The sequence below is a fragment of the Ictidomys tridecemlineatus genome, chromosome 4, assembly GCF_052094955.1.
Source record: "Ictidomys tridecemlineatus isolate mIctTri1 chromosome 4, mIctTri1.hap1, whole genome shotgun sequence".
NCBI lineage: Eukaryota > Metazoa > Chordata > Mammalia > Rodentia > Sciuridae > Ictidomys > Ictidomys tridecemlineatus.
The window spans coordinates 183220089-183235687 of record NC_135480.1 but is presented as its reverse complement, the minus strand read 5'-3'; the positions used below and the strand labels follow the sequence as shown (position 1 = coordinate 183235687).

The window sequence follows — 15599 nt, the reverse complement described above, 5'->3', positions numbered from 1 at the left end:
TTGTTCCTCATTCTGTAAGCTATTATGATTTTTTCTTTGTCCAGATCAGAATTTCACAATCATGTTCTTCAGAATAGGATTTTTTTTAAAAAATCCATCATTCCTTATATAATAGATGCTCTCAATCTGTAAATCTTTTTTAAAAAATATTTTAAATTTTTTTTTTAGTTTTCGGCAGACACAACATCTTTGTATGTGGTGCTGAGGATCGGACCCGGGCTGCACGCATGCCAGACGAACGCGTTACCGCTTGAGCCACATCCCCAGCCCTCAATCTGTACATCTTAAATTCTGAAAAACTTATCTTCTTTTTTGGATCTTGGATTCCCCCCTGCCTTGTCTCTGGAATTTCTGATATTCAAATACTAGGTTGTTACTTGATCCTCTATTTTTTTTCCTTTTTTAAAAAAATTGCATGTAGAGAGGTTGGAGTTGTAGTTCAGTGGTAGAGAGGCATGATTCTTGGCACCACATATAAACGAATAAAGTAAATAAAGGCCAATTAACAACTAAATTTTTTTTTTAAAAAAATTGTGTGTGTGAGTGTATGTGTGTGTGTGTGTGTGTGTGTGTGTGTGTGTGTGTGTATTCTGGGAGTGATAAATGTCCCACTTTTTTTCCTTCTAGTTTATTTGCAAAAATTTTAAACCTCTAGTCTTATAATATTTATTTTCAGTATTTTATTTTTTTAACTTCTTTCTCTAGAATGTCTCTTTTTTTCCCTATTTTGACTGTCATCAGAAATATTATCCTAATTTTGTTTCATGGATTCAATATCTCTTTCTTACTGAGTCATTGTGAATGCTTGTTTTCCTGCCATTATTAGAAATAGGAGATATTGCCAGCAACTTAGAAGTTCAATTCTGGTCAGTTCTCTTTTCTGATCAGTTCTCCCTACCACACCCTACCTGAATTTTGAATTAATCATTACATTGATTTTCCTTAAAATTCAAATACATAGGTATATAACTTTGAACATTATATTACTTTGTTTATCTTAGATTGTTCTTCAAATCTAATCAGACTGTTTTTATTATTTTGTTGCATGATTCTTTATTTTAACTTTAGGCTTTTGAAAATTGTGCACATTAATGCAGTTGCAGTAATTCATTTACTTTTCTGTTGCATTGTAATTTATTACATACCCATTAAAGTATGAATATACATTATTTTTTTTTTGCATGTTTGATGATTATGTACACAGCTATTTGAATGTCTTTGTAGTTCTTTCTTGTTTTCACCAGAAGTATTTCTCTAGAGTAGGTATTCCTAATCTTTTCTTGTGTCATAAAACCCTTTGTCAAACTTGTGAGCCTATGCATATCTAGGTTTCTAAGTATATGGCAAATGCATAGGTTACAAAGAAAACAAATACTTAGAAAAAATAAACTAGAATAATTAAAATATAACAGCAAAATTTTCAAGAAGAAACGGACATGTATCTTTATCAGGGCACTAAATAAAAAGATCTAGTGGTGGGTGTAAGAGACATAATTTTAAAGTATGATGAGCCTAAAAATGTTGTATTTGCAGGACCTGTTAATGAAGTTTGACAATATCTATGATTTTATTGACTAAGAAAGAAGTTCTGCTAATAATATTATGGTTTATTACCTCCCTTTATTAACAAAGGAAATGCTTCATTTCAATTAGAAGTAAGTGACAATAAATACACAACCATTAACTATGCAAGTTACTAGATCTAGAGAGTCCTCAATAGACTCCCTTTGGCTCTGTGTGTACTAGAGATTACAAACTACTGCTCTAGAATACATACCTGCAGTGGAAATCCTGGGTCATAAGTTATATTCACATGAATTTTTACCAAGTAGTGACAAAATATTTTAGAAATTTATACTCTTAACAGCAGTGTATGAGGTTTATCTGACTAATTTTTTAATTTTTGCCAATTTGATCTTGTAAGTGTGAAGATACATTTTTACACCTGTTACTACAAATAAGTATGAATTGCAAAATGGTATAAATTAAAAGGTGGTGCAGGGTGTAGTCTACTTGATGATGTTCCTGCTTGGTTTCATCCAAAGGCTGGACTTATACAACTGTACAGAAGGAAGCAGGAGAGTGGATTCAATCCTTGCCCAACTGAGTAGGTGGGCAGCAGCCACAGTTCAACTCTAGGTGTTTATGTTCTGGAGCTATATCCCTAGGTAAGTACTTTCTTGTTTTTAGTGTTATATAGTCAGTAGATGGAGACATAGACCAACCCTTCCTTCATTAGGCTTTTGAGCATGTGTATCTATTTTTGGTGTATGTGTGTATATGTTTGTGTCTTTTAATTTTCCTTGATATAAGCTACAGATATTGACTGGGGATTTTACTTTCAGGTGTGTGTGTGTGTGTGTGTGTGTGTGTGTGTAATGCTGGATTATATTAAAAAACTGCAGTAAAGTTACACGTTGCATTATTATTAACAGTAATTGGTATTAAAAAAAATAAAAGCTTACATTCACTTTTCCTTACAGAATCTTATTCGAATCACTAGATATTTGTTAGGTAACTGTTGTGTGTTGAATATTGAATTAAATGTTTTTGGGAGGAAAATAAAACTAGCCACTGCATCCCTCCTCTTCTTTTTAAAAATGTATTTTACTAGTATACTGTAATTATACATAGCAGTGGGGTTCATTGTGACATATTCAGAAATGTACGTTACATCATTTGCTCCAATACATTTCCTAGTGCTCCTTCCAAACCCCGTAATCCTTGCTTTACTTTTCAGGTCTTCCTTCATTTATTTACAGATATTTTTACATAAAAGTGGAATTCATTGTGATGTATTCATACATGTATCCCTGTTCTTGAGTTTGTCAACAAGTCTTGGTATGTCTTTGTCAGTTTCTTTGTTGCTATTTTTAGAATAAGTGATAGAAAGATTTAAATATTGAATTGTAAAATTTCTAATGTTTTTATTAATACAACAAAGTATTTTTATTACTAAAACATGCATTGAATGGATATGCATTATATCATTTTTAAATATTAAAAATAAATTAACTTTCTTTAGGTTTTGCTTTGGAAAGTGAATTTTAGTGCCAATTACATTTTAAAACCTGTTATCAATAAATGCAAACATTTTCCAAATATGGCTTTGCAAATCTTTTGCTTTGAATAATCTGTGACTAGATCTTTTGTTATTTTTTTTAGATTTTTATTTAATTAAATAAATTAAATAATTAAATTGTTTCTTTCCTAGGTATAAGTTGAGATTCCTTCTATCTTTATGCACTTGTACACAGCCTGGAACATTTTTTCATGAACACCCCCAAAACACCTGTATCCAATACTCTCCAAAGTATTTATTTCTCTTTACCTCCACAAGTTGTCCTAGGTACCTAATAGCTGATAAATTAACTTTTTTATTCTTGTTTCTCTCTTTTTTTTTTTTAATTGTACTAGGGTTTGAACTCAGGGGCATTTGACCACTAAGCCACATCCCCAGCCAAGTTTTGTATTTTATTTAGAGATAGAGTCTCACTGAGTTGCTTAGTGCCTCACTTTTGCCAAGGTTGGCTTTGAACTCTAAGATCTTCCTGCCTTAGCGTCCCAAACCACTGAGATTATAAGCGTGTGCCACCGCACCTGGGCTAGTAATTCAATTTTTAACTTCTTTTAGCTTCTCTTGGCCCTCATGAACGCTTTTACATTTTTATAATTTGTTCTGTTTTACCTAGTCTCAATATTGTGTTGAGGAATGGAGCATCAATTCATGTGCTTGTGGGACTCATTAGGTGTTTAAGGATACTGCCTGTGATGTGTCCATACACTCTATGATCTAAGTTCAGATGTTCTTCTATCTCTTATGAAGGTTGACACACATAATTTGTGGAAAATCAGAATGCTTTAGATAAAAATTTTGACTGAAAAACATTTCAAATTATGTTTTCAAAGTAGTGTAATAGGGCTCTTAACAGTAGGCTTCATATTCAAAATGAATTTCTTCACATATCTGCACAATTATTGTTAAAAATAACTTTCCTAGTTCATATATGAATACATGATCAGTATAACTTCTTATCATATACAACCACAAGAATGGGAAGTTATACTCCATATATGTGTAATATGTCAAAATGCACTCTACTGTCATGTATATTTTAAAAGAACAAATAAATTAAAAAGAGAAAAAATATATATTTCCCAATTTTCCTATTCCTTTAGAGATTTTGGAGGCTTCTCTCACTTAGCATAAATTAAAAACCAAAAAGAAGGAAAGTGAAAGTCATAACTTTAAAGGCTACTTCCGTATAATTCCTGTTTTATACCCCTTTTAAATGGAAATCAGTTATTTCTAAGCCTTTGTGTCTTGGAAAGAGGTATTTCTGACAATCCATGTTATGGAGGGTCTTTCATAATTACCTGTTTAACATGTGCTGAGCCCTCATTTGATTGGTTAATCCTCAGACCTATTTAGCTGCCCTTCTCATTTTTTAACAGTGGTTGTAATAAAAATATATTTTATAAGCATATATTTCTGTCCCCTTTTCTTTCAGAGAATATCACTTATACCTATTTCACAGATGAGAAAATTAGATTCCATTATACATAATATTCTATAGATCTGTTAACGAATCTTTTACTTAATCCTTTCACACTCTTGTTCATTTCACTTTGTGATGTTGATGTTTATATCTTACAGATTTAACCCACAAACAGCAAACAAGCTCAAAGGTATTAAGTAGCTTGCCAGGGACAGCCAAATAGTTTAGAATTGGCTCAGGCATTTTCATTGTGCTCCTATAATTTAGTGCTTGAGTGTGTGAGCTGGTTCTTATTTATTTCTTCCCCTTTTCTGCTAAGTGATCTTGTATATTTATTTTGTAAATAATGTTTTAATGAGAAACTTCATAGATATATTCTTGGCAACACTGATGTAAGTAGAATTATTTTGTCAATTTCTGTTCATAGTTTCTATTCATATTTCCACAGGCAGTGAAGAGAATTTCCTCTTTCTGCACATTTTTGCCAATTCTTGTAAGACTTTCATATTTGCACACCATAGGGGTTAAAAATGTCTTATTGGGGCTGGGGATGTGGCTCAAGCGGTAGCGCGCTCGCCTGGCATGCGTGCAGCCCGGGTTCGATCCTCAGCACCACATACCAACAAAGATGTTGTGTCCGCCGAGAACTAAAATAAATATTAAAAAAAAATCTCTCTCTCTCTCTCTCTAAAAAAAAAAAATCTTATTGGTATAATATCTATTTCTCGGATTTCCTGTGATCAAGCATCTTTTCACGCATTTATAGGCCATATTATTTTCCTTTTTTTGATGTCCCTGTTTATATTCTTCTCCCACATTCGTTTTGCTGGTCATGTTTTTCATATTGATTTGAATGGGTTTTTTTGTTTTTAATGTTCTGAAGTTTGATAGGTCAGCTTAGTAGTAGAGCATATGCTTAAGATGCGTAAGGCATTGAGGTCAGTCTCCAGCACTAAAAATTAACAAACAATAAAACAAAAAAATATGGATTCTAATATCTATGTTTTATTGATCTAGGCTTTTATTTGTGGTTATTATTTAAATTTTTTAGGAGTTTATTTTGCCATATAAAAGTTTCTAAATTTATTAGTCTTTTATATTTTCTGCTTCTTTTTGGCCCTATTATGTTATACTTTTACATTTCTTTGTATGAAGATACTTTAATATTTTCTACCAGATGTCCAGTTTTGCTTTCAGTCCTTAAATATTTAATCTGTCTTACTCTTACTGTGGTCACAGTGTAATGTATAGATTTAATTTGATTATTTTCAATATTAGTAGGCCATTATTAAAGCAAAAGTTATTAAATAGTTGATTATTTCCTACTGATTTGTAATGTCAACTTAAATCAAATACCATTAGTTTAGGACACAAAATTCCACCTAAAGGCAGATTATTTCTGCTAGCTGTAGTCTGTTACATTGTTATATTCGTGTTGAACTGTGCCAGAAGTAAGAAACCAGAATTACTGTTGCTTTTTATCCATCTTGTCTTTTGGCAGAGTATGTATTCATTTATTATTACAACATTGTCTTGGCTATTCTTGATTGATCCTACTTCACAATCAATTATTTGTAAACAATTACTTGTTAAACTTAAGAAATTAAAAATATCTCAAGTATATTTTGATTGAAATTGCGTTAATTGAATATAGAGAAAATTGGGATGAATTTGCATATTTATTTTTGAGTTTGTTTACCCAGCTTACAAGAGGTTTTGTGTAGTGTTTTTTTAATGAAAATTAATATTTTTCTTCAAAAATTCTTTGTGCAGTTTTGTTCAGGAGCACTTTATACTTTTTGTAAGTTTTTGGTTTTGATATCCTTTCTTTCTCCTCCACCCCTCCCCTCATCTTTTCTTTCACACCCCATCCTACCCCATGGTACTGGATTTTGAAACCAGGGGTGCTCTACCCATGAGCTTTATCCCCAACCCTTTTATTTTTTACCTTGAGACACTGAGGCAGACCTTGAACTTGTGAAGCTGCCTTAGCCTCCTGAGTAGTTGGGATTATAGGAATATACCACTGTGCTCAGCTTCCTAATATGCTCTCCAAGTATGTTCTCTAACCATTTGTAAGTGTTGCATAATTACTATTGAATTTTATGCATTGATCTTGTGCTTGGCAGCCATGCCAGAGACTCTTATGAGTTTAAATTTTTTCTTTTTACAGATTTTTATTTTCTGACTTTCTATGTAGACAGACTTATTTTCAGGCAGTAATGACAGTTTTGTTTCTGTCTTTCCAGTCTTCACACTTCCTGTCACTTCCTTTCTTCTTCTTGCCCTTCCTTATTTTCTTCCTTGTGTCCTCCCTATCATTCTATTTTTCATTTTTTCTCTCCATTTTTCCTTCTTTCATTTACTCTCCTCATCCTATTTTACCCTCCTCATCTCCCTTTCTCTATGGTGCAGTAGGACCTCTGCAACGTTGAATATGGGATGTACAAACAGGCATCCTCATCTTGTTTGGAACTTTAAAAAATTTTGTTAATTGTAAGTTTTTGTTAAATATCTTTTATGAGGTTATTAAGGAAATCTACTCTTTCTAGTTTGCTAAGTTATTTACCCTTTACAATTATGAATGAATAGGGAATGTTATCAAAATATTTTTCTGCGTTTACTGAAATTATCATTTGTTTTTAATTCTTCAATTAATATTATGGTGAATTGTGCTGTTGTATTTTTTAAAGTTAAGATTTCCCTGCATCTTGGGAGAAACCCTGTTTTATTGTTAGGTATTGTTGATGTGAATTTATAATGTGTGTTACATTGTAACCATGGATTGTGGTTTGAATGTCTTTGGTAATCATTGAAACTTGCTTTCTTTCCTAATGTATCCTCAATTTCATAAACATTTTATTGCATTTTAAAACATTTTCTACTATGCAAGCACATTTCCTACCCCCACCTCCCACACACAATTGCCCTAACTTTTAAAGATGGGTATACAAGGGCCTTAAAATGTTCACATTTAACCTCTCTTATCATCTTTCATATTGTGTCTATTCTTTTTTACCTTGTGTTTGAGTACATCTTTCATTTCTTTCTCTTACAAAACTAATGACAGTTTAGATATGTATTTAGTGATTTTTTTGTTTACTATATTTTCATTTCTTTAAGTTAAGGAAATTTTTGTTGCTAGTGTATTGTCTGGGTGGTAAAAATCTTTTTTAGTTTTTCCCTAAAAATGTCTTTATTTTGCCTTCTCTCATGAAAGTTTAATTTGATATAGAATTCCCAGTTTTCAGTTATTTATTTGGATAATCTAAAGAAATTATTCCATTGACCTGAGGCCCTGTGTTTATTGCTGACATTTTTTTTGTTATTTTGAAGCATCTCAGAAAATAAATGCTGCTATATGATATTAAGATATGATAATATCATTCATTATTAAGAGCAAACTGAGTTTCAGTTATAAAGAGCTGGAATAGTATTCTATGTGGGAAGCATCATGACTTTCTTAGACCAATTTCCAGGTTTCCTTTTAGGCATTTATTTTTACGATTACATTTTGCTTATTTATAAACATGCTTATACACTTGTATTTACTTTTTAAAAGTGAATTACTTAGTTGTAAGCATTATGTAATCATTGTTACATATTATAAAAATGATGAACTGAAACCACCTTTCATAAGTTTAGATTTTAAAATTTAAATGAGCCTGCAAAATTTTACTACAAATCTAGACTGCATTGCACATACAAAAAACCAGAAAGGTGTCTTCTTCAGACAGAATCTTATTCTAGGTGTTATCATTTTACTCTTTATGTTGCAAAGCTAAAAAGGTCAGTTCTATATTTCATAACTTGGCATCTTAAACATCTTAAAGAATAGATGTAAGGCAAATACCAATGTCATAATATACATATCAAAACATTATGTAGTTTTGTACACATTATATATTTATACATAATCATTCTATGACTTCACTATTGTAGTAAGACAGCTAGTTTAAAAACATAATAAAATTTCCTAGCCATGTTCAAAGCTAGAAAATATAGGTCACTCTCTTGAGATCTGTTTTGCTTTATGAATCTTACATAATTAATTTGGTATTTGCCAAGGGTTGTTTGTTTGCTTTTTTGTTCCCAAATATCATTCCACTGTATGAGAGAGTATAAGACATTAAGATACCTAAATCTTCATGAATTTCTCACAAAGACATCATTCCTTCTGAACCCAGAGCATAAAATTTATACTCAGTAGGCCTTTCATCACCAATATCATTAGTATTCATTATGTAGAGTAGTCTCATTTCCCATTTTATATAATGATATAGAGTACAGCCTATATATTAACACCTGTGTTCTGTAATCACCCAAATTATTATTATAATATAACCACTGTCCATTTATGTTAGCCTCACCCAATAGTAACTCATATTTATAATAATTTTTGTCACCTATATTGTGTGAGAATGTAAGTAGCATGAGATAGAAATAATTCAGCTAGCTTATATATTAATTGCTTGAAATAAACTTCAACTTATTTTTTATAGAGGTTCCAAGTCAGAAAAAACTCTGGGAAATGTGATCTTATAACTTGATTGTTTTAAGGGTAGCAGTTTTACTAGGTGTATAGGCAAATATCTTGTGTAAACATGAATGGCATCATCAAAATTTCTTGGCTTTAATTGTATTGAAAATGTATACTTAAAAAGTAAATACTGTAGGAAGAGCCAACTTTAAAGCCAACTGCTAAAGTCTATACAGTCTGATATGCCTGGGGAATCATTAGTTCCATCAGAAATAATCAAAGACACATGAATGACCACCATCAAACTTCCATCATTTCAAAGAAATTTATTGTTTTCTCTTTTTCTTATTATCTTACAATTTGATTCTAGTAAATCATCTGATCTCCTTCTTTTCTTCACTTTTCTTCTCCCCTTGTGCTCATTCCCCAAGGATTAGTGACTAAAACCCTGACAAGAGTTCAGTATAGGAAATTAAGTTTCATAGGAACCACTAAAATTTACTTTTAATTTCTCTCTTGTAAAAGTTGTAAATAATCCATTAAAAAGTTTTCCCTTTTAAAATAGTAGAAATTTTTCTTAAACTAAGTTTAAAAGAATTTATAATGATATCACTTAGGATTCAAATTCTGTCCTTGTGTCATCATGGATACCAAATTCATTCAAAAGGTGTATTTCTGACAGATTAATGATATATTTTTTTGGTTACCGTATTATGAAAATTTGAAACATAGAGAAAAACTGAAAAAATATTTGTTAAACATTATATACCCATCAACTTACATCTACCATCAATATTTTACTAGATTTTTTTATATCATTCTGTGTATTTATCCATCTCTGTATCCCTCCATTAATTCAAGTAATTTTTTGAGTGTATTTCTAACTATAGATATCATTGTACTTTTCTTTAAATAGTTTAGCATGTTTATTATTAACTAGAGTTTAATATTAGTTTTTCATTTAATCAATTGTATTCAACAAATATTAATGTAACAACATTCTGACAAATGCATGCCTGTTTCACTGAAATGCATATCAAGTTATAGAATATTAACATAACTTCAGAAAAGTTCCCTCATGCCCCAGCCCAGTTGATACCTGAAGTCACCCCTCCCCCACAATGACAGCCACTATTCTGATTTTAAAAATACCATTGATAGTTTTTATTTGTTTTATGGGCTAAATATGTACTATTCTAAAAACAACACTGTGTCTGCTGTGCAAAGAATGAATTGTGGGAGAACAAAAGTGGAGTTGTGGACAACAAAAGTCTGTAAAGGGATTTGGGAAGCCTTTGCATTAGCATAGGTGAGACCATGTGGCTTGGAATAGTATGGTAGCAATGGAGGTGATCTCAGTATATTGTGGTAGTGGGTTGGATGGGCATTCCTGTGTGGTGTTATACTTCCTGAGATGAGCAAGACTTGAGGAGTAGTTTGAGGATAGGAGAATCCATTGATTCTGTTTTGGACTGGTTATATTTAAAATACCTATTATGCTAGATCTCAGGGCTGAGGCACACATTGTTCTTCATATAAATGTCTTTTTCTTTTGGTTATTGTCAGTTATAATACACTCCATAACTAGCTCAGTGATTAGATGTACTTGTAAATGGATTAAGTAGACTAAGCCAACCTGTTATCAATTTTATGATGACCAGAATTAAAAACAAAAACAAAACCAATATATGTAAAACAGGACATGTTAGTTTAACCAGGATTTTTGATATAGTAGTTGTATTACATTTATCACAGTCATACTTCCCATATTCTGTGTTAATGAAATTCCCTTAAGTGAATAAATTTCATAAAAAAGACACTATATAATGATACAGTTAATGTATTCATCGAAGCCCACTTTCTTAATGATTGTGGGATTTCAAGACCAGACAAGTTGGAGGCTTTTCTCCTAGTAAAATTTCAATGAATAGCAGGTTTATCATGACAAGAATATAAATCTTAACCAGATAAATATACCCAAAACTAAATAGTTTGCTATAGAAATTTAATAGTGGAAGAAGAAATAAGAGTTGTGCTAGGATTTTTAAGAAGTCTTTTAAGTCAGAGGAGATAGTTTTGAGAGGCAGTTTGAGTTTTTATAGGTAGATTACAGGGAGGGCAATTTTAGTGTAAGTGAATGGCAATTGTAGGGATTATTTAAGCAATGGCAAATATCCTTATTTACCTATAGCATAAGAAAGGCAGTCACATTTATTCAACACACATTCACAATAAATGCCTGGTTTTTTTTTCTGGATAACAAGGTCTTTTAAATAAATATTACTTTCATATCTTGCCTTTAAGAAATTCATGGGCTATTAGAAGAGATAGTTGTATATGTGTACAAGTATGAGGAATGTGCATGTTTCATTGCATGGCATTAAAAAGTACTGAATAAAATATTTTGCATTTTTTAATTCAATCATAACACTCCCCACCACCCCGAGCTAGGTATTAAATTCAACATTTTAGTTTATGGGAAATATAGAATCTAATAAATAAAAGTTCATAATTCTAGTTAACTATAGTTCATAATCATTTCTTCTTGACTTCTAAGCCCTTCCTCCAACTGTGCTACACTGAATAACTATAAAACATATAACAAGAAATGTAATGGAGGCAAATTATAAAACCTATGTTAGAATAGAAGAGAAAGAAATAATTTCTTCTTGGAAAAGTTGATAGAGTGGTAAAAAGATAACATCTGTGAAGTGTGGCAAAAAAAGCTAAGTTTATGTTGATAAATAATATAGTAAAATAAAACTTCTCAAGAATTTTAACATCTTTCAACCCAGAATTTAAGGGTTAAATTGCTCAATTCTTTTAAAATCCATGATTCTCTAATTTTTTTTTTTGCTCTCAGAGGGCACACTATTTTAAATAAAAAAGACTATACTTATTAAGGAAGGATGGAATGGAAAAAGAAAAGGTAGAAACTGTAAGAAGACTGGTCTTAGTAAATGGTGGAAATAGATGCTCCAGATCAGCTGTGAGATGAAATACAAGGAGATTTTAAAAAATATTGCTGTAGTATTGGAGCTAATAAGAAACTCAAATAAAGGATGTTAAAAGTACTTTGGATTGCTGGATTCCAATCATGGTTCTTCCTTTGTTAAGAATGAATCATGTAGATCCTAGTTTTAGAAGGGCTGTGATGATTATCCTAATATTCATAATGTGAGGCAGGCAATGGGTTGTATATTTCCTTATTGGATCTTTTTTGAGAGTGGATAAATCCTAAGTGTGCAGCTTGATATATTTTCAAACAGAACTCATCATTCAGGTTCTTATAGATTGGACTTCAATATTTTAAAATCATTAAGGCCCAATTTCCTGGTGAGTAAGCACTGTTCTTTTAAAAATGAATAGACACTATCAACCTGGTAGCAGGAAAGTGATAAAGAGGAAAATACACTTGAGAGGGGCCCTGGGCATGGCTAAGAGATAACAAAACCAGTGATGTTTAATATTTTTCTTTTTCTTGCTGTATCATCAATCTTATTTTTCAGTCTAAAGAAAGATGTTAAATATTGTGATCTTTAGAATTGGGTATTTAGGATAGTTATGTCTATTATTTGTGGGCAAAATATACTGTTGAGAGTTTAAAACCAAAGAGGCATATCGGATTACTCACAGGAATGGTAGTAAAGTTTAGAATAATAATCTGGGATAAATGAAAATCAGAATGTAGGAAAAAGTAAACACTGCTTAGAAATTATTGGGGAGGTGACTAGAGTATTTACCTGCATGAAGAATCAAAATTGTATGATTATAAATTAGTTAATGAAAAAAAAAGGAAGACCGCTGAGTGCTGGAGAATTTAGGACTACTTAAATTATATATACCCATAGTTTTTTTGCTTCAAAAATATATATGGAGAGGCGGGAAAATAATACATTAGTTACAACTGTTTGATTCTAAGTAATTAATAATCTAATTTAAAGTTAGTTTTTAATACAAAGGTGATTTAGTTACTCATATAACCAAAAGAACATTTGTGAATTTGATTTTAGACACAGCTTGATCAAGGAGTTAAAGTAACTGCATCGGACATCCTCTCCCCCTCCTTCTCACAACTCTGATTTTTCATTTAGACTTTCTCCATGTATGGGCAAAGATTGGCTCCAGAAGCATTCTCTCCATGTTTAACAACTCTAGCTGGAAGTGTTCCCTTTTTTTTCTCCTACAGGGACAATAACCTTGGATTGAGTTTGATTAGCCTGACTTGGCTCACTTGAAATGCTGAATGAATCACTGTGGCAAGAAGGATTTTGTTTTTAATTGACTAGGCCAATGTTCAGTTCTTTCCACTATTTACAAAAGGTTGGATCAGCCCTGTCTAGAAGCACATAAACTTAAATGGATGGACCGTTGACTCATCAAAAGAAGGATACTTTTACCAGAAGAGACTGTGCAAGACAAAAAAAAAAATACACACACACATATGTTCAATTTAAAATGATTGAAAAAGGAGACTAAGAGGACGAAGGAAGAGAAAAGTAAATAGGTGACAGAGGGAGGAGAGGAAGGACAAAAGGGAGAAGGAAAAGGAGCAGAGGGATTGAAAAATAAGGAAGAAAGAAAAATAGGAGAGATGAGATACCAGAAGGCAGAGAGGATAAGATTCATATGATAGAAAGCTGTATAGGGACTAATTAGAAGAGATGTGTACATACAGAGTCTGCAAACAAGACAATATTCAGAAGCTTTATATGAGCATTCCATGTTGAAAAGAACGGAGTCCTATGAATGGCCTTACAAGCAGACTTTTTCTGTGACTATAATACACCTAATCTGATCCTGTGTTGAGAGAATCACATGTTTCAAGGCCTTTCATACTTTTGTTAGATGCAAGTGTCTTTTCAAAATTTTCTTCACAGCATCTTTTACTTCCTTATTCCTCAGGCTATAGATGATGGGATTCAACATTGGGGTTATCACTCCATAAGACAGTCCAATGATTTCATCAGATACTTTGGTGTTCTTTGACTTGGGTTTCATGTACATAAAAAGGGCTGACCCATAGAATAAGATCACCACAGTCAGGTGGGCTGAACAGGTAGAAAAGGCTTTTTTTCTCCCCTCAGCAGAATTAATTTTTAGGATGGAAGAGAGAATGAAAATATAGGACACAAAAATTAACAGCAGAGGAATCACCAATAAAACAACACTTGCCACTGTCAGAATAAGCACATTCATCGATATATCTGAGCACACAAGTTTTAGAAGAGCCAGGATCTCACAGGTAAGATGATCAATAACATTGTTACCACAGAAAGGCAACACCATTGTCATGACTGTTTGCACTAAGGAGTTCATGCAGCCTATGGCCCAGGACCACGCAGCCAAGTGCATGTATAACACCTTGTTCATGATGATGGGGTACCTCAGTGGGTTGTGGATGGCTACATACCTGTCATAGGCCATCACAGCCAGGAGGATACATTCAGTGCAGCCCAAGCCAAGGGAGATAACCATCTGCAGAGCACATCCAAGAAAGGAGATGGATTTTATTTCTGACATAAATATAATAAGCATTTGGGGAATAGTTGATGATGTGTAACAGATGTCTAAGAATGAGAGATTTCCAAGAAAGAAGTACATGGGAGTATGGAGGCGAGGATCCAGAATGCTGATGATAATGAGGAGACTGTTTCCTAGTAGGATAATCTTGTACATGATGAGGCAGAGCACAAAGAGAAAATTCTGGAGTTCTGGGTATTGAGAAAGCCCCACCAGAAGGAATTCAGTCACTGCAGAATAATTCCCCATCTTCATGTGTCCTTGTCATCTACAGAGTTCATATGAGGACATGAATCAGGAAAATCTGATTTTTGATGTAGATATAGCTAATCATTTCTCTTCTATTATTATTATTATTATTTTTAGTTTTAGAAAATGTCCTGGAATCAGCAGGGATAGTATATTAATTTTGCTAATGAAGAAAGAGGCACTGAAAGATAGGCAATACTACCTAGCTTCACACAGCAGCATAGATTTGGAATTGTGCTGAGACGTTCTAGGCTTGTGATTACATATAATCTTAGGACAAACTACATTCAAATCTGTACATAAAAATCACCTTATTAACAAAATTTTGAAATGAAACCATTCTAATAAAGCTCATTCTAATTTAAAGTACCATGTAAATTTTTTTCAATGCCAATTATCTTCACTATGATCCATTTTAAGTTACCTAACTATTTTGAGTTTCAACTAATTAAGCTCCTAGTCTCAGCTAGAAAAATGAGGGATGTTATTAATTCTTTGGTAGACTTTTGTGAGAATTAAATAAGATAACATCTATTAGGTGGCAGGAACAGTAGACAGGTTCAACATGTCATGTAAACCTACCTATATGTGAGAATATAATAAAGTATATAAATATATAATATTATTAAATATACATTTCTATATTCATAAGTGTCAAAACCCACAATTTTTAAGTGTACTCAATTGGTTCATAAGGAAAAAGTTGATAAAAATGAGTTTTGAAGTTGGGAATCATAATTGATGAACATAAATATTTTCGATCTATGCGATAGGTAATCAATTAAGATTCTGAGACTAATTGAAGTTTGGTTTCTAGGAACTTGTAGGCACAAAGGAGACTGGGATGC

At 32.2% G+C, this 15599-nt stretch overlaps 1 protein-coding gene and 1 long non-coding RNA gene across 4 annotated transcripts in view; one reads left to right on the top strand and one right to left on the bottom strand.

Moving 5' to 3' along the window:
- The window catches only part of LOC106145028 (uncharacterized), a 35174-nt gene extending 32297 nt beyond the window's left edge, over nucleotides 1-2877 (top strand). The window contains exons 6-8 of one of the 3 annotated variants that reach the window (XR_013438205.1): nucleotides 1534-1655; nucleotides 2046-2168; nucleotides 2741-2877. This is a non-coding gene — a long non-coding RNA (uncharacterized LOC106145028). The other 2 variants (XR_013438204.1, XR_013438206.1) reach the window with 2 other exon arrangements.
- Nucleotides 2878-13793: 10916 nt separating this feature from the next.
- Nucleotides 13794-14757, bottom strand: LOC144377321 (olfactory receptor 13D1-like). The gene has a single exon (XM_078047899.1). The coding sequence runs from the start codon at nucleotides 14755-14757 to the stop codon at nucleotides 13813-13815; it is 945 nt and encodes a 314-aa protein (XP_077904025.1). The 3' UTR covers nucleotides 13794-13812.
- Nucleotides 14758-15599: the final 842 nt, after the last annotated feature.